We start from the raw sequence: 27,257 nt of genomic DNA, 5'->3' as shown, positions 1-27,257 counted from the left end.
TTATTTAGGATCAGATTTGATTCATACTTTGACAAAACAACACTTACCTGATATATCACAATGGACACCCAAACCATCCCACACGCCCCACCCTAGAAATCCCCCCCCCCCTAAAAAAAATGTTTTTGTTTTCCTTATATTTTTAACATGTTAAAAAAAGCAATTTTTTTCTTAAGACCGTCCAACCATTCCACCCAAGCTATTGCTATCAAACTTGAAATACAATCTTATTAGTTTGTTTTATGTCTTTACAAATGTTCAATACATATGTTTTGTGGAAACCTGAACTCAGAATCGTCTATAATGTACCACTTCTTTAAAACATAAGCGATCAATATGTTTGGTTCAAACTTATTTATTACGACATAGTAACATATTCACAAGTTACATGACATTGACATAGGATCAATATGTTTCAATTATGGTCCTCTTCCAGTTAGAATATGACTATAGTACCTTGATCTTATTGAGTATGAACAATTTCCCCATGGTGGCTTACTTTATACTGTCAAGCACTTGAATAGTCGAGCGCGCTATCTTCTGACAGCTCTTGTTTTTCTCATCGACATTTCCATTTTAACATTTAGTAGCCAAAAGGGTTCAAGTCCCCTTGGTCTCGCAAGAACGTACTGCCAGAATTACGTTGATCCACCAGGTTTTGAAGTAAACACCGTCAATGATGTCATAGGTACAAATATTTTTGTATATGGTTATGTTTAAAGTCGTTTAGAAATTATAAAAGAACATCGTAGCCCCTTTCCATTAAAAAGAAGAAAACAAACATGGACTATTGGGTTACTTAATACTGGGCAGAAGTATGGAAGTAGCATAAAGATTTATTGATTATTTATGAAAAAAACACTATTGGCGCCTATATCTAGCCTTCAATTATATGACCAAAATGATTATTAATATAAAATGTCTACAAATATAAATATTTCAGGCGAAGGAGTCTTTGCCACTAAGCCTCTTAAAAAGGAGACTTTCTTCTCGAATACAAATGGGATCTGATTACACGAGTAAAACATGCACGGCAATTAGAAAAGGAGTATGAAAAGGAGGGTCAAGGCAGTTTCATTTACTTTTTTAAATACAGAGACAAATCTTGCTGGTAACTACAAATTATCTTTACTTTGCACATCAAACGTTTAAATCACGCCATTAGAAGAAGAATTATCTTTAGTTTTTTCACCATATTTATTAAATATTACATGCGCGTTATTTTAGTTTAAAGCACCAGAAGTGTTTATTTAAATGTCTTATTCAGCATTGACGCAACCAACGATATATTTCATGAGGGTCGAATGATAAATGATGCCGAAAATGGAGACGCAAAACAAAATTGTGTAATGAAAATAGTTGAAGTAAACCAAGCTCCACATCTATGCACTTTCGCCGACAGAGACATTGCAATTGGCGAGGAACTCTGATATGATTATGGAGTACCAACACTTCCATGGAGAAAGGTACATTCTATTGTAAAGATGTCATCTGTGATGGATTTATCACTGATATTTATCACATTTTAAATTAGCTTTAAATGTCTTTTGAATTATTATTTTTATAAATATAGCCAATCAGTTTTATGATAACATTCATGTTCATTCACGAGTTATTCATTTTAAATACAGATATTCAAATATCTTTTTGCCGTGAATTAAAATGTTTAATCATTTAAAGTCGTCAAGCTCTACTTTAATGCGGTCTGTCTGATAATGTGTATTTGTTATTTGAATTGTCAGAAATGCACGGAGCAAAAAATGGGTATGTTTCACAGTGATTTGTTATTACTACACATGCAATAATACAAATGCGTTGTACTTAATGGTTTCATAACTAACGAACTTTCTAACACTGACTAGATTATGTGTAATACCAATTTTTATTGTTGTTTTGAATAGGCAACACAATGACTACTAGATCTACGGACAGCCAGGAACCAGGACAAACAACATCCATACACACGGAAGGAGTCAATGAGACGGTTTGTAATATTTCGCAAGGTCGAAGCTACTAAGGCGTATTTTCTGGTTGGTTTTGTCTTCATTGAAATGGGCGTAATTTTGCTTTACTAATGCGTATTTTCTGGTTAAATACCTTTTAGCCGTGAATTAAAATGGTTTATCATTAAACGTCGTCAAGCTCTACTTGAAATGCGTTCTGTCTGATAATGTGTATTTGTTTTTTGCATTTTCAGAAATGTACGGAACAAAAAAGGGTATGTTTCACAGTGATTTTGTTATTACTACACATGCCTAAATACATATTATGAACATCATGAAATTATTGTAATTGTTGTACAAGGATTTAATGCCAATGTGTTGTACTAAATGGTTTCATGAAAAACGAACTTTTAAACTCTGACTAAATTATGTGTTATACCATTTTTTATTGTTGTTTTGAATAGGCAACACAATGACTACTAGATCTACGGACAGCCAGGAACCAGGACAAGCAACATCCGTACACACGGAAGAAGTCGATGAGACGGTTTGTAATATTTCACTATGTCGGAGCTACTACGGCGTATTTTCTGGTTTGGTTTAGTCTTCAGTGAAATGGGCGTAATTTTACCTTAAATTATATTGTGCCAATATTTATATCGGCTGATGCTAATTGGTATTTGGGCTTAACATAACACGTACGTCAATGATCATTATATTAACATGTTAAAGCACACGTTATGCGAACTTTAAAAGAATAAAATATTGTTTACCAGTTGTAGTGACTATGAACTACATGTCTTTCAAAATCTTCATATACACAAAGAATTTAGAATTTACACCTGTCAATGAAACTGGTGAGCATGTGTATTAACCACTGTAGTGTATAAACATCGACTTCATCGTAATCACAAAAACGTTAATTATCGGTCATCCAAGAAGTGTTAAATCATTTTAATTTTCAGTATAAGACTTATACGCTGCCAAATACTGTGTATGAAACTCTGAGACATTAGGAAATTTAACTTGCGTGTAACATATGGACATTGGTTGATATTTTATCTTAACGACAAAAAAACAATAGCGTCTACTCGATATTTTGCTATACGATACATTCTGACATTGGTAAGAAAAGATAGTTCATTTTATACCCACCACCGCACAATACATACAGGATTTACCGTGAATCACAGTCCGTTCACCAGTTCTTTTTTCTTCCAACACATTTGTCCAGAGAAGTACAATACCTTTCATTTAACCGTGCATACATTTTGTCTTATTAGTATCTGTACAAAATATTCATTGTATACTTTTTCGAACTTTGATAACATGTTTGGAACAACCTGGTATATGTTATGACATGCTACGTCGGTGTATTCAGCCAATCTTTAAAAAAGTAATTGTTTGATTCATTAGGGAAAATAATGTTTCCAAATTTGTCGTGTGACATCGATGTCATTATCAGGTGCCGTAAGTACCTGGACGCTTTTGTCGTAATTTTGCTATAAAAAATTGTACTGAAGTATATATATTTAATATGAATATCTTACACAAGGCAGTTAGCGACGTCATATGGTGTTTTATTATCCATGTACAGAAAAGAGTACTTCAAATACCAGGAGAACAAAACAAGCAGCCAAAAAGCAATGGAGTGAAAACGAAAAAGGAGCTGTTCACAGACACTTTGATCGTTTTTTGATAATGGGTAAATTACCAGGGAAAAAAGAAATACTTGCATGTATTGAAAGTGAGAATGACCTTCACAACAGAAGTTGGAAAATGACAAAGACTTTTGCAGAAATTTAATTAAAAACAAAAAAGCGACGGGGACTTTTAACTTAAAAAAAATACACATATAATGCACGTTTAGGAGAATACGTTAAAGGATGAAGTTGCCACATTTTTTGTGTTTTCTTGCTCTATATACTCTTTTCGAAAACGATATATGTGTGCTTATTGTATTTGAATGTTTTATTAATACGGTTCAGTCAAAAACGATATTTGTTCATAATCATATCGCCGAACAAATTAGAATTGGTATATTGTTCGGCCAAAGAGTGTTTCTTTGTACTTTCTATTACGAGTTTCTACGAGTTACTCACTATACAAGTTATTTTTTACCCTAAACTTGGTGAATATGAATGAATATAGCAAACATGATAACATATCAATCTAGAAGGCTAAACATTCAGAGAAGGCACACAAAAAATTCAGTCGGATAAATTGAAACAAACATTTTGTTCAAGCATAACAAACAAACACTTTAAGATGTAATAAGATAAATGTAAATAACATAAAAAAAACTACTGCTAAACTACTGCTACAATATGAAGAATACAAATGAATATTTTGTCAATTTTACAAAATTTGTTTTGAATGACAGGTGTCTGACTTGCAGTTGAGTACTTAATAGTTATTTTAAAGTAAAAATTTACCAAAATGTAAATTATTGCGTAAATATTGCACTAAAATTGATTAAATAGTTGTTAAATATTACAATAATTTCCTACACAGATTTTTGTGCATTTGTTTTGCGTGTAGATATTCACATTAACTATCAATTCACATATTTGCTTTGTGTATATAATTGGTATGTTTATATGTTTTTCATATCAAAATTGCTTGATCTACAAAAATTCGCGAGGAGTTATGCATTCTTCCCATGTTTTTAATCGAAGTTTATAAGTCAACGACGATGAAAATTACTAAGATGCCAGATTTATTTATGTTTTTGTCTCGTTTATGGTTAAAGATCAATAAACATACCCATTTCCCAGACTAAGATATTGTTAAAACAATTTATCGCGTTTGCGACTGACCTCCTTTATGCATTCTAACACAAGCTGTTTACTTGTTTTTTCGAATACTCTTCATATACACACACTTGAACAAGCTGTAGATTACCTAGAACAAAACATATTTGAAACATATATTTATATGTGATATGTAAATGCATGCACAAAGCTAATAATTAATCATGTTTATACACTTTGCGATATGATGCTATAATGTCGGTTGTTTTAAGTGATTAATCATTATGTTAACCATGTTATCTGCCATCTGGAATGTAATTAAGTGTTTTGGCATGTATGCGAAATTGATCTTGTTCGATTTGGTGCTGTATATTCAGAATTGAGTCACACTGTTATAATTTTCCTGTTGGTACATATTATTTTTAAGTTGACAACAACAAGGGTCTTACAATTGATCCACATTTGCACTCCCAATAAGTATATATACTATAATGTAAGTGATTTAAAATAAAATTAAACTACGTGTTTGATAAGTGTTTGCTTTGGTTCATATTTAATTATAAGTGTTTTTATATAATGATAATGCTGTCAAAGTCAGCGATGATTATACGTGTATAACAACATTAATTATAACTTGTATATTGTTTTCAACAAATAATATATGGATGACACATCGGCATAACTTTTCAGTGCTTAAAATACACTCTTTCTATTATATTTTATGCAAAAATTAGGTACGTAAGTTGGTTTACATAAAAGTAGTTTGAACAAAATACGTGAATTCAAATCTTAAAAAAGGTGTTTGGTTTGCAAGGGAAAACAAAGCGATTGCCAGTGACTATTTTCCTTAAAATATAATCTGTTATTTCGACAGGTAGAATTAAATGTAAGTTCATTTTTAACGTTAACCCGTTTTTGGCATTCTCTACTCAAACAAGTGCATACATACTGTATTTTTTTTAATACAGCACATGTGTAATGGTATCACAGTTGTAGAATTGGAATACATATATTATAACAATAAATACTGATCATTATTCAGATTGACCTACCGCCGTAGACTAAGTCACTGGCGCATCAAAATGCATTGTTATCAAGTCGTTTTGCTACTTTACTAAACTATTAAGTTTCTCAGGCCTCGCCACATTCGTTGTGAAACGTTCATGATTGTTTAAAGTTACAGATTTTATTATTTTTGAAAATGCATTAAAGGTATTTAAGACAATTTAAGTGAAGTGGAAGTTGCCATGCGTGTGAATGAGTTTTCTGATGTTTACCTGTTTCAGGGGATTAAATGCATGAGTTATTTTATAATGTCAGAGTAAGGACAACGTTAATTTACACTACTCAATCTACATGCATATGGGCAGTTTTACTTTTAGGATAAAAAACTTCATAGTACGTGAAAATCGTGAATGTTTTTTTCTGATGGAAAAAAAGGAATTAAACAAATAAGCCGCCTCCCCCTCTCCTTCATTCGGTTTGACAAATAGCGTGGCCTGAAAAACAAATAACATTATTTTTTTAGTTTTAAGAACGAATGGTATTCATTTGTTGATTAATTGCACCATGATTGTTATGGTATAATGCAGCACTTGCATGCTTGTAGTCGGCTTATAGCTAATGAAGTAATAAATGTATTGTTTGATTTGCGTTATGTCCCTTATGCTTATTTTGATGTGAATAATATTTGAGTCAATCAAATAAGGCATTTTTGTATAGCTTATATAAGGTCATATGATAAACATATTTAATTTAAATATTGTTTCATACATATTCTTTTCAATTTTTGTACTAACTTAAATATTATCCATGAACGTGCACGCCATTGTCCTAATAACAACGGTACCATGATTAGACACAATACCCCTGAAAAAACCGGGGCCGAAAGAGCTTGGTGCCTTAAGAGCCGACACCCTTTAAATATCGATAGATCTTTGATATGTGTAATGTAGCCGAAAGAGCTCTTCTAAAATAAAATATGGCGCAGCTAGTAAAAAAAATTGTAACGTCAAAAATCTTACTCAACAAAGGAAAATATTGTTTATATAAGTGTGACGGGCGATTTCTCGGTGACAGTTGGGTAGCTGGAAGTTGTATTGATCGTAAGCCCTTTTTCATATCTTTAAAAACTATCGAAATGCAACTGACCTTGCATTGTGTAGTATTTTTCGGATATGTCATCTTCGGACAAACATCATTTGCTTGTTTTATCATGGGCAATTAAACATTTAAAATATATATTGAGGCGTGTACATTATCGACAACGATTCTTTATTCTTAACTTTTAATGGAATTTACCACGAAACAATGCATCAATGTGCCTGGATAGGCCACAGGTATTTTAACAAAATTTTGGTCCTTATATTGCTGAAATAATTCGCGTTCAAAATAAAACTGAAGAGTCTGCCAGAGCAAAAATTATCAAAAGACTCTATGGCGGCAATGTATATTGACTAGGTCCTTATATATTGTACAATTCCCTTATTTCGAGCATAGCCTAATTGTTTAATTGGTTACATTAAGAATGCGGCTTTGGTAATGACGTCACACGCATGCCAGCGATTTTCCTCCTTCTTTATAAAGTACCGGTAAACAGTACTTTCCCAATCGAGCGAAAATTCCCAAATTCCCAATCGGCATCTGAAAAAATCCCAATCGGCGTCCGAATTTTTTCTCAAAATAATCGAAAGTTTCGTAACAAAACCCAACACAGCGCGTGCAATCAATAGAGTCTTTACTGTTTCCGGTTCTTTTGTCAGGCAGCCGCATACTGTTTTACGTCGGTTTGTAACCTTGCCTCTGTGGAAAGGGTGTTCAGTCTAATGAACAATCTTTGCACGAACAATCGGAACCGTCTATGACAGGACACATTGACAGCACTAATGATGCTGTGCAGAGAGAGATGCCAGCAACTGATCAAACATCAAAGATTGTTGAAATTAAAAAAAAGAAAGAAAGACAGAGACATTGCTTTACAAGAGATTAACACAACTTGTAATTGATTTTGTGTGTTTTTTATAATATTTTGTTATTTATATCAACTTTATTACTTAATGGTCATTAAGGCATGCCTGCAAATGATTATTTCAACGGGTATGTTCAATTAAGTATGAACTGTATGATGTATTCAATAAGACCCAAACTTCACGACATGATTTTCCCAATTTAAGGATTTCACGACTCGATTTTTCCCAATTTTGAGGTTTTCACATCTCAATTTTTCCCAATTGGACCGGTACAGGTACTTTTCCCAATTGGACAAAGAAAATCGCTGCATGCTCTACAAGTATTTTGTTTTACTATCATTACTATGCATGAAAATAAATACATATGTCACGGTCTGAACTTGGTCACGTTAGGGGAGAATTTTTGTGGCGGCCCGGTTAGCTCAGTCGGGAGAGCACTCGCCCTGTAAGCGAGGTGTCCCGGGTTCGAGTCCTGGACTGGCCGCACAATTTTCTCACCAGCTGCAGCTGTTAGCGGCAAGTGAGAAAATTGTGCGGCCAGTCCGGGACGCGAACCCGGGACACCTCGCTTACAGGGCGCGTGCTCTCCCGACTGAGCTTACCGGGCCGCCACACAACTTCTCCCCTAGCGTGACCAAGTTCAGACCATGACATACACCCCCACTTGAATATGTATTCGTCCTCGAATACAGGGATTCGAGGTGATATATAATTAACCATGGGCCTCCGTAGGAGTATCCCCAGGCAGTGTTTTTTTTCACTTAAAGGGGAATGGTGGCGGGGCCTGTCCAAAGGGGAAAAACGCGTCGTTTTTTAGGAAAAGGGGAAAATTAGATATTCACTCTTTTATATGTAATGATATTTATTATATGAATACACACGTACGTATGAATGTAATATTCACAGCTAATTGTATTTGTCCTATTTCTTAAATATATATCAATGATTTTTTTCAACATTAGTTTCAGATAGTTCAGCCTTCATGCACAGTCTCAGTTTTCCTAGCCATTTTGAGTCTAATTATGATTTTTTATATCGATAAATGGCAAATTTGAGCATTTTTTATCAATAAAATGGACCAAATTGGAATGTTTTTATCAACAAATATTCACACAATATAGATACATCAGGCCTTTTCCTTGCCATTTTGGGAAAAAAATGCAATTCATGTGAAAAGTCCACTGATTTGGGAAAATCAAATTTAATATAACTCTTTATAATAATTCTTAATCATATTATTTATAGATATATACTTTGTTAGTTGTTTATGAAATAAATTTGAGTTATATTTATCATAAGACAGTTCTTTCTATAAAAAAAAACAAAAAAAAATTATTTTTTTATTTTATTTTTAACTTCTGGAGGGGATTTTTCTACAAAATGGGGGAAAAATAGATACTCTTTTTTAAGGGGAATGTGGCTGAATATTTGCCCCGAAATAGTCATAAAAAAACATTGCCAGGTAACGTCACGGTCCCATGTTGGGCGCAAAATGTCACAGGTTGAGAAAATTGCTGTCAAATGTGTTCTAGTTCTCTTTGAAAAACATTTTTATTTCTTATCCGAGATTGATGAAATAAGATTTTTATGCTAGGTGAGATGTTAATCTTGGTATGAGTTAAACAACTAGACAAAAATGAGGAATTTTAAAGGATTTTGCCTTTGTACAATTGGTACAATTTTATACTTTTATTTCATTTAATCATTTCTGACACATGTCGCCAAAGTGTTTTGTTTCTTTTTGAAAAACTTTTCTATTTCTCATCCATAATTGTTGAAGTAAGATTTTTATGCTAGGTGGGATGTTAAATTAGGTATAAATTTAAAATAAAAACTAGATGAAAATAATCAATTTAAAGGATTCATTCTTGTACAATGTTGGTACAATTTTAAGCTCTTTTACCCTGGTGTACATGATTGTCGTCAAACGTGTTTTGGTTCTTTTTGAAAAACTTTGTCATTTTTCATACCAAAATGATGAAGTAAGATTTGTATGCTAGGTGATATGTTAATCCAGGTATGAATTACAAAAACTGGATTAAAATGTTCATTTTAAAGGATTTTGGCCTTGTACAATGTTGGTACAATGTTAAGCTCTTTTACCCTATTGTACACGTACGCCTGCCGTCAAAAGTGTTTGGTTCTTTGCAAAAAAAATTGTCATTTTTCATCTCAAATTGATGAAGTAAGATTTGTATGCTAGGTTATATGCTAATCTAGGTATGAATAAAAAAACTGGATGAAAGTATGCATTTTAAGGGATTTTGGCCTTTTACAATGTTGGTACTATTTTAATTATCTATTGTGGATGAATCAGTTTTAATGTACACACATGCCATCAAACGTGTTTTGGTTCTTTTTGAAAAACTTCGTCATTTTTCATCTCAAATTGATGAAATAAGTTTTTTATGCAAGGTGGGATGTTAATCTAGGTATGAATTAAAAACCTGGATGAAAATATTCGTTTTAAAGGATTTTGGCCATGTACAATGTCTGTACAATTTTAAGCTCTTTTACCCTATTGTACACACCTGCCTTCAAATGTGCTTTACTTTTATACAGCATTTCACCGTGTTAATAACATACTATTACAAACAAGTATATTAGAATCTAAAACATTTACAACAAAGACTTACCTTAATGGGACATCACAATGGCAATTAAAGAATGAATTTGCCGGCCGCGGCCACTGATCACACAATTAAAATCAATCAACAACGTAACATGATAATTGAAGTTAGGATTCCTTCTTTTAAATAATTCCCAAGATTAAGGAAAAAAAACAAAAAAAACACATCTTTTTCGGTTTGCTAATTTATCCGACAATTAACACGCGTGTGAAATGTTGTGTTTTTTATGGGTTTTTTTCTTTCGCACAATCCTAGTCCAGGAAACTTAGAGCTTTTATTAATTATGAAAAGAAAAAAAAAACTGAGTATTACAACCAAAACTTTAATAACCTATAACTCATGAATTAGATCATAATAAAAAAAAAAAGAGAATTAAAAAATTTAAAAATCTCCAGAATCAGTATTAAAATACGTCGGACTGAAACTGTTTTTGGATCGAATGATCATCGCATTTATTATACTGTAATGTTGTTTTTATCAGAATCATAGATCTATGTGTCCACATATATAAATCCGTTTTTAAATAAAAGTATTTTATAAAGTTTTATATGTGATAATAAAAATGTATACAATAATATTTTATCAGCAAAAGCCTTTCAAATAAACTATTCAACCGCATTCTTGCAGCGATTTGGAAATTCTTATAATGCTATTTCTTTAACCATCGCGGCATAATAAATTCTCATTCTAGCTGCTAAATGATATAAATATTTTATTAAAGCATAATTACTAATATTTCTATGAAACTTTATTTTATAATAATCAGATCATTATTGACCAAGTTATAGCTACCTGTCTATAGCGCTGTAACATTTTCGCATAACTTTGCTCGATAATCTTAGCTGTTGCTACTGACGCGTCGCTATCTTAACGGTTATCGGTTACTTTACAACGTGACCCCGCCGCGAGATAGAACGATAGAGCAAGAAGTTTCCAATCTGTGTATTCTCTAGGTCTTTGCTTTTTCACAATTCCCAGAAAATGTTGCATGGAACAATCTGCGTGCTCACATCGCAAAAATAGGTGACATGAGGATATGCACTAGTTCAGTGGGTAAACCCTGTCCCGATTGGATGCTTATTTTATCACATCTTTTAATAGTATTAGTAACATATATGCCGAAATAGTATTTGAAAGAATTGCAAACGTTTTTTTTTGCAATTCTTGAGCACTTTTTATGCCCCCGGTAGGGTGGCATATAGCAGTTGAACTGTCTGTCAGTCAGTATGTCAGTATTTGTGTATGTGTGTATGTCAGTCTGTCCGTCTGTCCGAAAAAAACTTTAACGTTGGCCATAACTTTTTCACTACTGAAGATAGCAACTTGATATTTGGCATGCATGTGTATCTCATGGAGCTGAACATTTTGAGTGGTTAAAGGTCAAGGTCATCCTTCAAGGTCAAATGTCAAATAAATGGCGTCTGTCCGTCCGATAATAACTTTTTCACTACTGAAGATAGCAACTTGATATTTGGCATGCATGTGTATCTCATGGAGCTGCACATTGTGAAAGGTGAAAGGTCAAGGTCATCCTTCAAGGTTAAAGGTCAAATATATGGCATCTGTCCCTCCGTCCGAATACTTTAACATTCGCCATAACTTTTTTATGCCCCTGAGTGTGGCATATAGTTTTTAAACTGTCCGTCAGTCGGTCCGTCTGTTCGTTAGTCAGTCCGTCCGTCCGTCAGTCTGTCCGTCCGTCCGAAAACTTTAACATTGCCCATAACTTTTGCAATATTGAACATAGCAACTTCATATTTGGTATGCATATGTATCTCATGGAGCTGCACATTTTGAGCGCTGAAAGGTCAAGGTCATCCTTCAAGGTCAAAGGTCAAATTTTGCAATATTGGAGATAGCAACTTGATATTTGGCATGCATGTGTATCTCATGGAGCTGCACATTTTGAGTGGTGAAAGGTCAAGGTCATCCTTCAAGGTCAAATGTCAAATTTTTAAATATTGAAGATAGCAACTCGATATTTGGCATTCATGCATATCTCATTGAGTGCACATTTTGAGTGGTAAAAGGTCAAGGTCATCCTTCAAGGTCAAGGTCAAAGGTAAAATTTTGCACTATTGAAGAAAGCAACTTGATATTTGGCATGCATGTGTATCTCATGGAGCTGCACATTTTGAGTGGTGAAAGGTCAAGGTCATCCTTCAAGGTCAAGGTAAAAGTTCAATTTTTGCAATATTGAAGATAGCAACTCGTTATTTGGCATGCATGCCTATCATGTGTAGCTTCACATTTTGAGTGGTGAAAGGTCAAGGTCTTCCTTTAAGGTCAAGGTCAAAAGCAGGGTTCCCAGCCAACCTGGAAATCAGGGAAAACCTGGAAAAAGACTTTCACTTTTTCCAGTCAGGGAATTTGGGAAAAGTTCCTGAAATCAGGGAAAAATCAGGGAATTTTGTTTGGTCAGACTTTCACGACTTGTGTCGAAAAGTCCATACAATTAAAACAGCAAATCAATTCCTCAGCATGGCTATGGTGACTTTGTAGTATAAATGTAGCTAAGTGTAATATTAGTAAATACCTATTTTTTAACAATGGGAGGCCATTGCTTTAAAATTACATAAATATAATACATGTTATTGTCTGCAACTGCTATTAAATTGAGGGTGTCTAAAACAAGAAATAGGTCAAAATTATGATCCTGGAATTTGTATCTCTCATCAGGGAAAAACAGGGAAATATCAGGGAATTTTGTATATGCAAAAAGCTGGGAACCCTGAAAGGTCAAATTTTGCAATATTGAAGATAGCAACTCCATATTTGGCATGCATGCGTATCTCATGGAGCTGCACATTTTGAGTGGTGAAAGGTCAAGGCCATCCTTCAAGGTCAAAGGTCAAATATATGGCTTCAAAGCGACACAGTAGGGGGCATTGTGTTTCACGAACACAGCTCTTGTTGTTTAATGTTTGCTCAATTTGTTAAGCTATACAATTCATAACTGTATATTTTGTATAAGGTATTGTTTGAGACAAGTTTTTAACAATTACAGCTTATTATCATGGATTCAAATAGAGGTCTATTTTTTTAATACTCCTCACACCAGACATTTTTACTTCATTCTTAAGGTGATTCAGGACGCAGTTGAATCACAAAGGATTCTGTGGGGTCATTGTGAAAGCACATAAAAAAAGGTGTCCAAGTGCCAAGAAGGCCAAGGTGGCATCTTATGGCAACTACTTTGGATGTTCACACCAAGCTTCCTTGTTCTGATGTTGTCCTGACTAGAAGGCATAAAGATTGCACTAATAACACCATAGATACAGCAGCAACTTAATAGAAATGCAAAAAATAGGGGAGTGTACGTAGGACAGTCTTGCCAGAGTTGCCATGAAAACACCAAGAAATTGTCTATAGATGTAAGGAGATTCAGTGACAACCAAACTGTGTGCCTAGTAGATCTTTTGGGTTCTAATTACCTCAATGACTTGTTCTTGGTTGTAATGTAGTCAGAGTGTAAATGACAAGTTAGCAGTAGAAACTTGGAAAAAATGTCAAAAACATAGTGTGGAGGCAAACAATCACCATGTGAATGAGGAAAGATTGCAGTGAACACAATAAGTACTTGATGATAGCACCAGGTACATTTAAAGAAAACACATGGCTTATCTGCATGATGGTTCACATTCTTTGGATTTCTTTGCAGAAAATTACACTGACTTTTTGCAACTGATATGGTCGTATAAAGTTGCCAGTCTGATGAAATTATGGGAGAGCCTGAATGTAAAAGGTGGTAAATTATTTGGAGGGCGTAGGTCCCGATGGGCTTATGTCTGTCTTACTCAAATTTGACATATGTTTAGGAAGGAGAACATCTGATAGTAAACGTATGCACATACTTGGACACATGTTTGAGACTCGGTTTAATACTTAGTTTTTTCTTTTTTTTTATTAAAGTTTAATGCTCAAACTAGGTAAAAAATACACTTTTAAAAACTGACGCCAGGATGCATAAAGCAATTGACATGTCCTTTTGTTCATTTATTTGTCTTTCAAGGTTTAACAGTCCAATATTACATGTTTTGTGTAACATCAATACTGCTTCGCACAAAGCTGTATTAATACTTGTCTGAATGTTGTCTTTGAACACTATCAACACTCTTACATATCTTGACCTCATGTTGACCTTTACATTTTCCTTCATTGGACTATTTTAAAAGGTCCATGTTCTCGGTTTACCCAAAATGACCTGTTTGGTCTAACACCATAACTGCTGGCTAGAAAGTTTTGATATGTGTAGTGATGGTATGTATGAACACTTTCAACACACGGACATCACATGACTTTATTTACCTATACCTTTATATTGACCTACTTTTCGACTCCTTTAGAAGCCAATATTCTTAATTTACACAAATTGATAATTCCCTTAACATTAATACTATTTAACAAAATAGATTTGATACTTTCATTCATGACTCAGCTCACTCACATCACATGAGCTTATTTTGAGCTTGACATTGAATTATTTTGTACTAAGACTTGCTAAAGTTTACCACTGAACGGATACTGAAAAGGATTCTACATGTAGGTGCATCAGCATTCACTTAACTGAGCGTATTGTTTTTTTGTTTTTTTTAATTTTAAACCATTTTTATTATGCTTCCGACAGGGTTTCCGTCTGTCCAGCATTCTGTTTCAGGAGGTGTTTTCCTAAATGCTTGCTGATATTGACCTGATTTTTGGTGTGTGTCTACCTGCATGACTTACCAGTGTTTTTTGCGTTTGAAATTGGGTCCTGTAATTGGTCCCATTCCCAATTGAAAAAAGTATATATTTTTTCCAAATGGGAGTTAAATATCCCAATGGAAGGTTTCGAAGAAATTATATATATATTTTTTAAGATCTTTATATTTTGTTCATCTCCCATCCATATAAGTTCAATCTAAGTAAATATAATACTGAAAACACTTATATTCTCAATTGTAAGCATTTGTAGCAGAAAAACAACAACAACACTAGTTGCCCAATTTTAGTCAAAATGCCGCAAATTAAACCAATCCAAAGGGACCCAATCCCATTCCCAAAATGGTGAAAAAAAACACTGCCTACAGATCAAGCTCAAGTTTAATTGTGGTCCATCGATTATGGGCAAAGTTACCAGCCTTGAACTTAAAAATGTTAGTTAGAATAACAGGTTATGAAGTTATGAGCCTTTTGGAATTGGAAATATTTTCTTAAAAGTAACACTTTTCTAGATGTTGTTTGTGTGAGTCAATCTTCATGACTTACAGATCAAGTTCAAGTATGTTCCAGTCCATAGGTTTTTACAGAAGTTACAGGCCTTGAACTTAATGATAGATATTTTGCGGCTTCAAAGTGCAGAATGGGGCATTGTGTTTCACATTATATGACTAACCAGAATAATCAAATCTACCTTATCTGCACTAAGTACACAAGTATGTGTAATGAAATGATTATTGATTGTTCTGTTGGATATAACTGAGCATAAAATTGATATATTTATGTTAATGATTTTTTAATAATATATATTTTAAGACGCTTGAAAAAATTGTACATTTTGTTTTTCATTTTAGCATCTTTGGGCCTAAATGATGACCAGAAGAATATACAGTCATTAGCTATAGACTTTGCAAGAAATGAACTTCAACCTAACATGAAGAAATGGGATGAGGAGGTCTGCAATATTATTATTTTGTTGTTACTTAAATATAATTATTATGTTAGTACAGAAGAAAATAAATAATGTTGTTTTGAGTAAGAGCAGTTTTATACTCCTGCTCTTGAAATGAAAAGCAAAGGCTTTACATGATATGTTGTGTGTTTGCCTTTGTCCAAGAAGATATATATGACTTTTACAGTTGTTGCTGGTGTGGGCATTGGTGTTCTATGAAGACATTTGTAGTGTGGTTTAATAAATAGGCATAGCAACATGGGTTAAGTGCTTCATCATGGAACCTTTGTCTGTAAATTTTTTACATGTTCATGCAGGTCAAATGGAATTCCTTTAAATGACCATGACAAGAGACAAATTAAGAAAAATAAAGAATATTCATGTAAAATCCGTAACCAACATTTTGTGATGTGTTTGTGTATTTAAAAAAATAAATGCAGGTAATATAAGAATACAATGTTGGTATATGATTGCAAACTTTTTTTCAGGAATTCTTCCCAGTTGAAGCAATGAGGAAGGCCGCCAGTCTTGGGTTTGGTGCGGTGTACTGTAGTGAGAAGTTTGGGGGATCAGGCATGAGCAGGCTTGATACCTCCATCATATTTGAGGCCCTAGCACAGGGCTGCACCAGTACAACAGCTTATATAAGTATACACAAGTATGTAACCATGTGTGTAGTATAATGTTGAAAAATTACTTGTCTAAAATTATTTGACAACTTGTATTGTGACTGTGTATGTATATTATTTCTGAGTCTATATTTGAAGCTCAAATAACATTAAGCTTTATGTTCTTTTCTTAAGTCCCTTATTCTGTTAAATTTTTCTAACTGCAGATAATATATATTTAAAAAAAATAAACAAAAACAGTAATTAGAGACTGATTAATGCAATAAGGAAGGATTGTCTATGTAATAATTTTAAAAAGGGTTATGAATAAAAACTGACATATTACATTTTTTTAAAGGATTAAGAAATCACTTACCAACTTAGTGTTGAATCTCTGTACTGCTTATTTAGTTCAGCATTGAACAAACATATGAGGCATGTAGTTGATTGTATAATCTAACTTTACTTTAAGTTAGACCTACAAAATGTAAGATCTATTGATTGAAACCATTTATACTTCATGTAGAAATTATTTTTCTGCAGCATGTGTGCCTGGATGATAGATGAGTTTGGTAATGAGGCTCAGAGGGGTCGCTGGATACCACAGCTGGCCTCCATGGAGAAGTTTGCATCCTATTGCCTTACAGAGCCCAGTACGGTAGTAATGGAAGTTCTGAATAAATGTTATAAATGAACCTCGGTCTTGGAAAACTGGGCTAAATGCATGTGTAAAGTGTTTCCCCAGATTAGCCTGTGCAGTCTGCCTAGACTGGATTCAGCTAAGAGGAAACTTTCTTTTAAATGAAAAAAAAGCGGAAAATGTTGTCCCCGATTAGCAGACTGCATTGGCTAATGTGGTCAGGAACAACATTTAACATGCATAAAGCCCAGTTGCCCCAGGGCGCAGCTAAAATATTCTTCACTTATAGTTCTAATCCACAAGCCTGAATCAAATTGCATTTATAGTCAACAGTTTACAATGCCTCAAACCAGACTTTACAGCAGTGAAGATGCCATTCAATAATCTCGAATAAGTGAGTTACGACTCATAAGCCATTACAATAGATTTTCTCAAAAAATATCACTGCAAATAGTTTATGAATTGTGACTTAAATATGATGGTTTATTTTAACCGTCACCCAAACAACTTTTCACTAGTCAGATTTTAAGTTCTGAACCTTAAAATTTGACAACTGTGTTTGGTGATTGTTTTTCTTTCATTTCCAGGACAACAATAAATACATCCTTACTAAAACATTTATAAATTCTACACAATTTTAAACCAGACCTGTTCCAGTTTGCCAAACGATTAAAGATATAAAGCTCCACATGTAAAACATGCTTAAATTATAAATCATTATTTTTTTATGGTTAATATCTTGAGAAACATGATGTTAACAGCAAACATCTCACTACATCATTAAATGCTTATGCAAATACATTTTAGAAAAGAATATGTATACAATACAAATATTAATGAACAGAATGGTGTGAAATACTATGATATATTATTACTCCTTCACAGATGGCATACTCACAATCAACTTGCCTATTGGCTACTAAAATATGGTTTGTCAGCTCAATAAAATACTTAACACTATATTACTCAACGTTGCACAATAACATAATATCATTGATAGATAATGGCAGTGATGCAGCCAACCTGACTCTGTCTGCTAAACGTGACGGAGATCACTACATCCTGAATGGATCTAAGGTGAACTGATGTGTGTTTATATGTGTCTGTTCTTAATAGTGTGCAGTCTGAGTGTATTTTCAAGAAATTCACTATGGCCAACTTAAGTAATTTGTCACAAATTTGTTTAAATAGAGTTATATTTTTAACAATAAAAATAGTTAAATTGTATCAATTTGAAAAACAACTAGATGCTTTGTGCTATTTTAAGCTTGCCTGAGCATGAACTGCTTGAGGTGAGCTATTGTGACCGATCATTGTCTGGAATCATGCAAAGTGCATTGTAAACTTGTGTAAACCATCCTAAACCAGGCCAAGTCTTCAGTGATGAACTCAGGTGAGTGCTTGAGGGCCATCATGGTTCTCTTGTCAGAAGAATATTGGAGTAATGAATATAGTTTACAAAATATCACAAATAATGAAATGGCCAATAAACAATAGAGTTCCAATTGTCAATTGTCTTTTCTTCTAATAATTATGTTGACACTTCACATGTTGCTGTATAAATTACATGATTTCTTGTCTGGGTGACAAATGCTTATTAATATCAAATTATTTAAACATAAAATTACATTATCTTCTATCAGTTCATTATTATATAAGGTCATTTTTGCTGTTTTCTTAAGAAGTAACCATGAATAATCTTATGCACAGTCTAATATAACATTGAAACATAACTTTGTATGAGATTATTTTTAAAGTAGTTGCAATTTTGAGCCAATGCCTAACTTTAATTGAATCGCTTTCTGAGAAAACTGGGTATAATGCATGTGCGTATAGTGTCATCCCAGATTAGCCTGTGCAGTCTGCACAGGCTAATCAGGGACGACACTTTCTGTCTAAGCTTGATTTTTGGTAAGGAGGGACTTTCTTGAAACTAAAAATACCATAAAAGCATAAAGTGTCATCCCTGATTAGCCTGTGCAGACTGCACAGGCTAATCTGGGACGGCACTTTACGCACAAGCATTATGCCCAGTTTTCTCAGAACGGGACTCAATTATTTACCAGACATTTATAAGTGGAGGAGGTGAGTCAGACATCTACGTCCTGATGTGCCGGACTGGGGAGAAGGGACCTAAAGGGATCTCGTGCATTGTGATAGAGAAGGGAACTCCGGGGCTGGACTTTGGCAAGAAGGAGAAAAAGGTCTCATATTCTGACTTAATATTTAATAAAGATTTGAGCATGATTTTATAGTTTTTAGGATGCTGTGATGTCGCTCATTTCATAGATGGCCCTGAATTTCATTTGAAAGTAAACCATTGTGTTTTTGAATTCTTAGGCCAACAAATCAAATGCTATCTTCACAGACCTGAATGAAATTATGTTTGGTTTAAAATCAATGCCTTGTTTAATTAACTGCTTATTTGCCACAGTAATTGTTGAGCTGTATCAAAAATACCACTTAAATGTCTGGAATTGTTCTTTGAAGCTGTTTCCTGAACATTTTCATAAAAACATCAAACTTAAACAGACATTCATATTCTTCGACCCTTTTATGCTTGAAATTGTTAAACCAACCTTTAAAAATGGCGTTATAAGTTGGTGTTATGTTTATCACCAGGTTGGTTGGAACTCCCAGCCTACCCGTGCTGTGATACTGGAGGACTGTCGTGTTCCCGTCTCTCATTTGATTGGGCAGCCAGGAGATGGCTTCAAGATTGCCATGAAGGGCCTCAATGGTGGACGCACAAATATTGGTAGTTAATCACGCTTTAGATTTGACCCAAACCTTTGATCACTGCTGGTAAATTTCTCCTAAAAACTTAGCAAAATGGTGAACATGCTTAGTGCCACACAAATATTGTTAGTGTATCAAATCAATTTCATTAAAACCTTTTATCACATTCTGAACATTAATTTCTTTGCTTTTATTTATTATGCCCCCCTTCAAAGAAGAGGGGGTATATTGCTTTGCTCATGTCGGTCTGTCGGTATGTCGGTCTGTCTGTCGGTCCGTCCACCAGGTGGTTGTCAGACGATAACTCAAGAACGCTTGGGCCTAGGATCATGAAACTTCATAGGTACATTGATCATGACTCGCAGATGACCCCTATTGATTTTGAGGTCACTAGGTCAAAAGTCAAGGTCACGGTGACCCGAAATAGTAAAATGGTTTTTGAATGATAACTCAAGAACGCATACGCCTAGGATCATGAAACTTCATGGGTAGATTGATCATGACTAGCAGATGACCCCTATTGATTTTGAGGTCACTAGGTCAAAGGTCAAGGTCGGGGTGACCCGAAATAGTAAAATGGTTTCCGGATGATAACTCAAGAATGCATACGCCTAGGATCATGAAACTTCATGGGTAGATTGATCATGACTTGCAGATGACCCCTATTGATTTTGAGGTCACTAGGTCAAAGGTCAAGGTCACAGTGACCCGAAATAGTAAAATGGTTTTCTGATGATAACTCAAGAACGCATATGCCTAGGATCATGAAACTTCACAGGTAGATTGATCATGACTCACAGATGACCCCTATTGATTTTGAGGTCACTAGGTCAAAGGTCAAGGTCACAGTGACCCGAAATAGTAAAATGGTTTTCGGATGATAACTCAAGAACGCTTTTGCCTAGGATCATGACACTTCATAGGTACATTGATCGTGACTCACAGATGACCCCTATTGATTTTCAGGTCACTAGGTCAAAGGTCAAGGTCACAGTGACAAAAAACGTATCACACAATGGCTGCCACTACAACGGACAGCCCATATGGGGGGCATGCATGTTTTACAAACAGCCCTTGTTTTTTTGGCAGAAAATGGTGTTATTAGAGTACAAGAAAATATATTTGTCTAAATCATCATAGACCAAATGTAAAATAAACAAAGTCGTATAAAGTCAAAGAAGCCCACATGAAACTTGAAGCTCTCTTATATAACTGGAATGAAACCACTCTTTTGTTAGTTGGGTTTTGTCTGTTTGATGCTTATGAAACTTGTCAGGGTGCATTATTAATATGTTGATTGCATATCCAATTTATTCTTTCAGCATCATGTTCTTTGGGGGCAGCTCAAGCTTGTTTGGAGATCTCCAGGGACTATCTCAAAATAAGAAAACAGTTTAACCAGCCCCTTGAAAACTTTCAGGTCTGTGGCTTTTCATTGACTATTGTTGCGGTGAAAAATGTTTTACTGAAAATACTTATAAGTAAGTTATCTAGCCTTGAGAGTCAATTTGTATTATATTACAGCTGAGATTTAACAAATAAATGAAGGATTATATTTACAAACAGGTGTTTTATGCAGAAAAATCTTGCACCAAATAAACCCAAATTTCATCCATAAACCTTCCTAATATAAATCAAATGACAATAACAGTATGTTTCATTCCCAGTATCTACAGTTTCTGCTTGCTGAGATGGCCACCAAAGTGACAGCTTCCCGTTTGATGGTGCGCCAGGCTGCGCAGGCTCTTGATGAGGACTGGCCTGAGAAGGTGGCTCTATGCTCCATGGCCAAGTACTTTGCTACAGAGGAATGCTTCAATGTAGGTATTGTTGGTGGTTACCATACTGGACAGACAGGGTTTCCTCCGGCATTCCAGCTATCCCCCCCCCTCCCACAGCACAAGACCACACCAAAATTAAAAATCTATCAATTAAAGAGAACAAATAGCTGGAAATTGCAGCTATAATTCAAAATGTGTCGAAATTTTTTTGAGTCTAGTAAAATGATTAGATTTGTGCTGGGACACACTCGGGGTCCATACATAATGCAGTCTCAGGCACGGAATAACCACATAAACACACAAATATGCTCAAAGTAAGTTTTTTTAGTAGTTCATTGACTATGTAACATCAATACTCTATGATGGATATTGTCATATTAGCGAATGCTTGTTTAGCTATTAAAATTTAATTGTCTATATTTTCATCTATCAAGGAATGCTTGAATCACTATTCAATTTAAAATTATTGGTTCTTCCATCCATATGAGGTTAACCAAAATGGAATTTCATTCTAACATAAACACTTAATTATTTGCATGAATGTAGTCTATGAACACTTTCAACACATACTCATCACCTGACCTCATTTAAACCTTGACATTGACCTTTTTGTAGACTAAGATTTATTCAAAACGTTTAAATGCTTGGTTAACCCAAAGTTACATGTTTGGTCTAACATCAATACCGCTAGCTACAAAGCTTTGATATTTGCATGAATGCTATCTATGGACAGTCCTAACACACCCACTTCACCTTACCTCATTTTGACCTTGACATAGACCTTCTTTTGGACTTAGACTTATTCTAATGGACCAAGGCTGATACTGGGGGCATATGCGTGTATTCAATGCAGCGTTTTGTTATGCCCCTGGTAGGGTGGCATATAGCAGTTGAACTGTCCATCAGTCTGTCTGTCAGTCCGTCAGTCTGTCAGTCTGTGCGTCCGTCCGAAGACTTTAACATTGGCCATAACTTTTGCAATATTGAAGATAGCAACTTGATATTTGGCATGCATGTGTATCTCATGAAGTTGCACATTTTGAGTGGTAAAACGTCAAGGTCAAGGTCATCCTTCAAGGTCAAAAATCAAAAAATAAAATCCAAGGGAAGTAATAAGCTTTAAAAGGGAGATAATTTCTAAACCTGCCAAATGATATATTGACATTGTATTTAAAAGCGGCGCAATAGGGGGCATTGTGTTTCTGACAAACACATCTCTTGTTTTTAAGTAGTATATTAGGAATTTAATATTGATAATTAAAAAAAAATGCATGTTTCAAGCTAGAATTATAATTTGTAAAATGATTTGCTTCTGTGTTATTTTGTGGTGCATTCTACAACTGAAATTAAGTCTCAGTTAGATTTATAACTACCATGACAAGAAGCACACTCATTCATTTTTCCACTGTGAGTTCATTTATTGATTTGCTTTCACACAAGTATAACAGATGTCATATTTCCTGTCAGGTGTGTAACCATGCTGTACAGATCCATGGTGGCTATGGGTACCTCAAGGACTACCCAGTCCAACAACACATGAGAGACTGCAGAGTACATCAGATACTCGAAGGTACGTTAACTGCGTCAATTATACTCATTCCATGAAAATATTCATATCTCAAAATGTTTTGCTGACGATAGGTACAGCAACTTATTGTAGAACAGTGTATCTCTAGAATTGACCTGTACATTCCTGTCAATTAAATAGTAAGTCGACCATGAGTTGATATTTGCAGTGGAAAGCAAAACCAATGTGCTGCTTCATCAAGATGATTTATCGTAAACCCATGTACAAACAACCAAAGGTGTGGCTATAAATTTCAGTATACATTGTACATGTACTGGTTAATTAATGCAGAACTTATGCTCTTCTGGTACCATCCTATCATTTACTTTATATCATTCTAGAAGAGGTGCATAGTTTGGGAACCAACGCTGGAATGTCATATTTCCTATAATTTTAGAGATAGTTAATAGAGCTGTAACGATTCACCCATCATTCGATTCAATTTCGATACCAAATGGTCCAATTCGATTATTTTTTATTCGATTCAAATTTAGCTATTTGCTGCTTATTTTGCAAACTATTTCATGTTTGGTTTGTCCAGGGCATGAATTAATATGTTTGGTATTTGTTATTAACTTATTATGTTGTACATTTAAAGTGTTCAATTTTTTAAATAAAATTTAAAACGCAACATTGTTTTATAAGTACCAAATTGAACAAAACTTCCTATTGAGTTATTCTTAAATAACATAAAATGCACAATGTATCACATGTGTTTAACAGAAAAAAAAACAGAAACAAACATGTAAGTATATAAACAACTTCCAGTTGACTTCTTAACAGAATGCACACAATTTAGTAAACAAACCTTATGTATTGAGAAAAAAATGAGATCAAAACATCACATGGGTATAATTTAGTAAAAGTAACTTTCTGTTGGTGATACAAATCACATTTGAAATATCAACCGAGTGTTTTCTCTTTAAATGGTGCCTCAAATTTGTAGTGCTTCCAGATTTAGGGTAACTTACGTCAACAAAACACGTTTTGCAAGTTGCCTTTGCATCAGAACCTTCGCGAAATCTGAAATGTTCCCATAATTTGTTTAATAATGACGGTGCGTCTTTCAGCGTGGTTGAGGAAGCCATTTAAGCGGCTGATGTAATGCTCAGCATGTTATTCATTCATTCATTGGAAGCCATATTGGCTATTGACCAATCACAAGACGTATAACAAATGGCAAGAAAGTTTAGATGATGGATTTGGAAAGTAAGATTTAAAATGCGGATCAATCAGATTGCAGTGAATTGATTCGAAATTGGTCGTTTTGGTATCGAAATCGAATCGGCGGCGTTGACCCGGTTTTTCAATGCATCAAACCGAATCGTTACGGGAGGTGGAAAACTACAACGGGCGAGGCATGGTATGGTATTACGCAAGGGGGGGTTAGAGGGTTAGGGTTTGGGTTAGTGTTAGGGGTCGGGTTAGGGTTTGGGTTAGCCTAAACCCAACCCTAACCCTAATCCGACCCCTAACCCTTACCCTAACCCTTTTTTGGGGTTATCACCCCTGACCATGCCTCGCCCGTTGTAGTTTTCCGCCTCCCAATCGTTACAGCTCTAATAGTTAACTCACTCATTGAAATTGTCACAATAAGAATAGTTGTCTCCCTTACAGCAAAACAAATATTCAGAATCTGTACCTATAATGAGCCTCGCCCTGGGTAAATGTGTGTAAAGTGGCAACCCAGATGTGCCTGGGCAGTCTGCAGAGGCTAATCTGGGGCCGAACTTTCTGTATTATGGTATTTTTTGTTTAAAGGAAGTCTCTTCTTAGGGAAAATCAAGTCTAAAAAGAAAGTATCATCCCTAATTAGCCTGTGCAAACTGCACAGGAACACATAGGATGATGCTTTACGCACAAGCCTTGTTTTGTCAAAGCGAGGCTCATATGAAATTGTTTTGCATCACTTTTGTGCCAGTGTATGGCTGATTATTGTGCAAGCATTAATAACTGGTTGTTACTTTCACTGTATATGTAGAGCCAGAGGTTAAAGTAAAAGGTAATTGAGGTGTCCCACAGAAAATATTTCGCTTGATACAGTTTTACAAAGTCTTAATCTTACTTAGATCAAATTTCATTAATGGTGACTCCATTGGTCAAAGCAAAATGAAACTTGTTTTTATTTTTATTACTTTTCTTAAAGTATCAGATCATATCTTCAAAAAAGATAATAATATGAATTAGCTGCTTTTCACATGCATATGTTTGCATTGCAATAAAACACTTAATGTAAAATCAATATCTGCATGGCTGCACATCTTTTACCAGAACCAAATTTGATGAGATCTGTTATCATAAAGAGTTATGAGTATATGTGCTGTTTTGCATATCTACAGAATGAAATCTTTATATATGGCTGACTTTTAAGTTTAATTATGTGTTGCTTAATTTACGTTACATATTATGTAAATCTCTACAAACCTTCATGAATTTTTTATTTTAAATTTCTTTAGTTTCAGAATATTAAGTTTGCATGTTTGATATTCAACAAAAGTTACTTTAAGAATCATTTAAAATTAATGTGAAAACATATTTGACTGACAACCTTTTCTTTCAAGTCAAATGTGTAATATTTTGTCAGTATATTACTTTTTTCTGTGTATTGATTGCCACCCTATTTTTTTCCAATGGGAAACTTACACGAGTTGTCCAAAGTTCACAAGCGTATGTTTGTTTTCAGGAACCAATGAAATAATGCGACTTCTGGTATCCCGTGATATCCTCTTGGAAGGCCAAAGAAAATATTCCTAGCATGTGCAGAAAACTGTTCAATTTTAAAGCTTTTTAAAACTACCTGGTGTCTATCATGTCTTTTAAGTTTGTTGGTTCTTTGGATTTTGTGATAAAATTGCAACAATACTCCTGTTGTAGAAATATTTTCTGCTGAGTATACATGTATGCACCATACTTTGCATGGTGGACACATGCTGTTTATAGAATGGAAATAATTTTCCATGATGCTACATGACAAATGTCAAACAAGTGTATATAGACTTCATGAATGTGATATTTATTGTTTTTGGTAATTATTTATTGTAATTCACAATAAATAGACAAAACTAGTATTTCACACTTGGGGCAGCCTGTTGCGTATTTTTCTATTTTCTATGATCCAGCAATGGAGTTGAAAAAAAAAGTCTATTAAAACCACAGCATTTTTCATCTAATTTATGACCTTATGCTGTTTGTATTTAAAGGTTAAACCAGAGAATTCTGCAGCAAGGATGATTTCATGATGTCTTAATGGCGTCCTTTCAAAGTGAAACATTGAAAACTTTGGATAATTTGTCACTGTTATTTAGTATTGTCTGAAACAGTGAAATATTTATTTTAAATCAAAAATTGTTCAATATAAACCACAGGAAAGCATGTGAAAAAAAAACTATGATACTATTAATTTTTTCTTAACTTAAGACTTCTAAATCTCCAGTACATAGTTGTTAAAAAAATGTTGACATGAGTAGATGATACCATGACATGATTGCTTAATACTTTCATATAGAAAACTCATGTGTTGTAATTTTAAAATTGTGTTTTTTCCAATGTAAATCAAGTAACTAATATGTATGCAAAAAGAAAGCCACAGAGGGAAAAAGAATTGAAGTAATTGGTATTTCTCAGGTATAAAGTATTGCAGTATATTTCACAGTGTTGTTTAACAATGAAAAGCATATGTGTTGCTTCTCAATGTTTGTCTCTAAACAATAAATACGTTTTGTGATTTGTTTATAAATTATATAATTACCAATGTTAGGTAACATAGTGATCTGAGCTATGCATTAAGTGCTGATAAACAGTTTGCTTTGTCATTGTGCATCGTTAAGAAAACAATTATGGTTTGCAATATATACTTTTAGTCTCTGATGTGTTGTCTTACAAAGGTGAAAATGATATAAGTTATGACATTTTGTCAATATTGATAAATTATTGAAAAAACAGTATGAATTAAATTTACATAAAATACAAAACAAGTG

General features: G+C 34.2%; 1 protein-coding gene, 1 long non-coding RNA gene and 1 other non-coding gene across 4 annotated transcripts; all 3 read left to right on the top strand.

Annotated features, from left to right (window-relative positions):
- The first annotated feature begins 1,383 nt into the window (after positions 1-1,383).
- Positions 1,384-2,493, top strand: LOC127851787 (uncharacterized). The gene is made up of 4 exons (XR_008035953.1): positions 1,384-1,466; positions 1,743-1,764; positions 2,198-2,218; positions 2,408-2,493. It is a non-coding gene; the product is annotated as an uncharacterized LOC127851787 (long non-coding RNA).
- A 4,160-nt stretch (positions 2,494-6,653) lies between these two features.
- LOC127851783 (isobutyryl-CoA dehydrogenase, mitochondrial-like) lies at positions 6,654-27,257 on the top strand. Of its 2 annotated transcripts, none has more exons than XM_052385657.1 (11): positions 6,654-6,801; positions 15,848-15,948; positions 16,434-16,603; positions 17,097-17,206; positions 18,194-18,270; positions 19,260-19,397; positions 19,816-19,951; positions 21,255-21,352; positions 21,600-21,752; positions 23,181-23,283; positions 26,481-27,257. In XM_052385657.1, the coding sequence occupies exons 1-11, from the start codon at positions 6,678-6,680 to the stop codon at positions 26,483-26,485; spliced, it is 1,215 nt and encodes a 404-aa protein (XP_052241617.1). In that variant the 5' UTR covers positions 6,654-6,677; the 3' UTR covers positions 26,486-27,257. The 2 variants fall into 2 exon arrangements, with proteins under 2 accessions (XP_052241617.1, XP_052241616.1); XM_052385656.1 differs by having other exon boundaries at positions 25,964-27,257.
- Positions 8,076-8,149, top strand: Trnat-ugu (transfer RNA threonine (anticodon UGU)). Its single transcript has one exon. It is a non-coding gene; the product is annotated as a tRNA-Thr (tRNA).

The sequence above is a fragment of the Dreissena polymorpha genome, chromosome 11 (assembly GCF_020536995.1).
Source record: "Dreissena polymorpha isolate Duluth1 chromosome 11, UMN_Dpol_1.0, whole genome shotgun sequence".
NCBI lineage: Eukaryota > Metazoa > Mollusca > Bivalvia > Myida > Dreissenidae > Dreissena > Dreissena polymorpha.
Note: the sequence above shows the minus strand (reverse complement) of the source record. Positions and strands in the feature narration are given on the sequence as shown.

Bases quoted from the DNA above. Each gene is read 5' to 3' on its own strand.
- LOC127851783 (XM_052385656.1), top strand. From the start codon at position 6,678: ATGGCGCAGCTAGTAAAAAAAATTGTAACGTCAAAAATCTTACTCAAC. The intron at 19,398-19,815 runs GTCTCATATTCT...GTTTATCACCAG, and splicing joins TTGGCAAGAAGGAGAAAAAG to GTTGGTTGGAACTCCCAGCC. The intron at 23,284-25,963 runs GTACGTTAACTG...GTTTGTTTTCAG, and splicing joins AGTACATCAGATACTCGAAG to GAACCAATGAAATAATGCGA.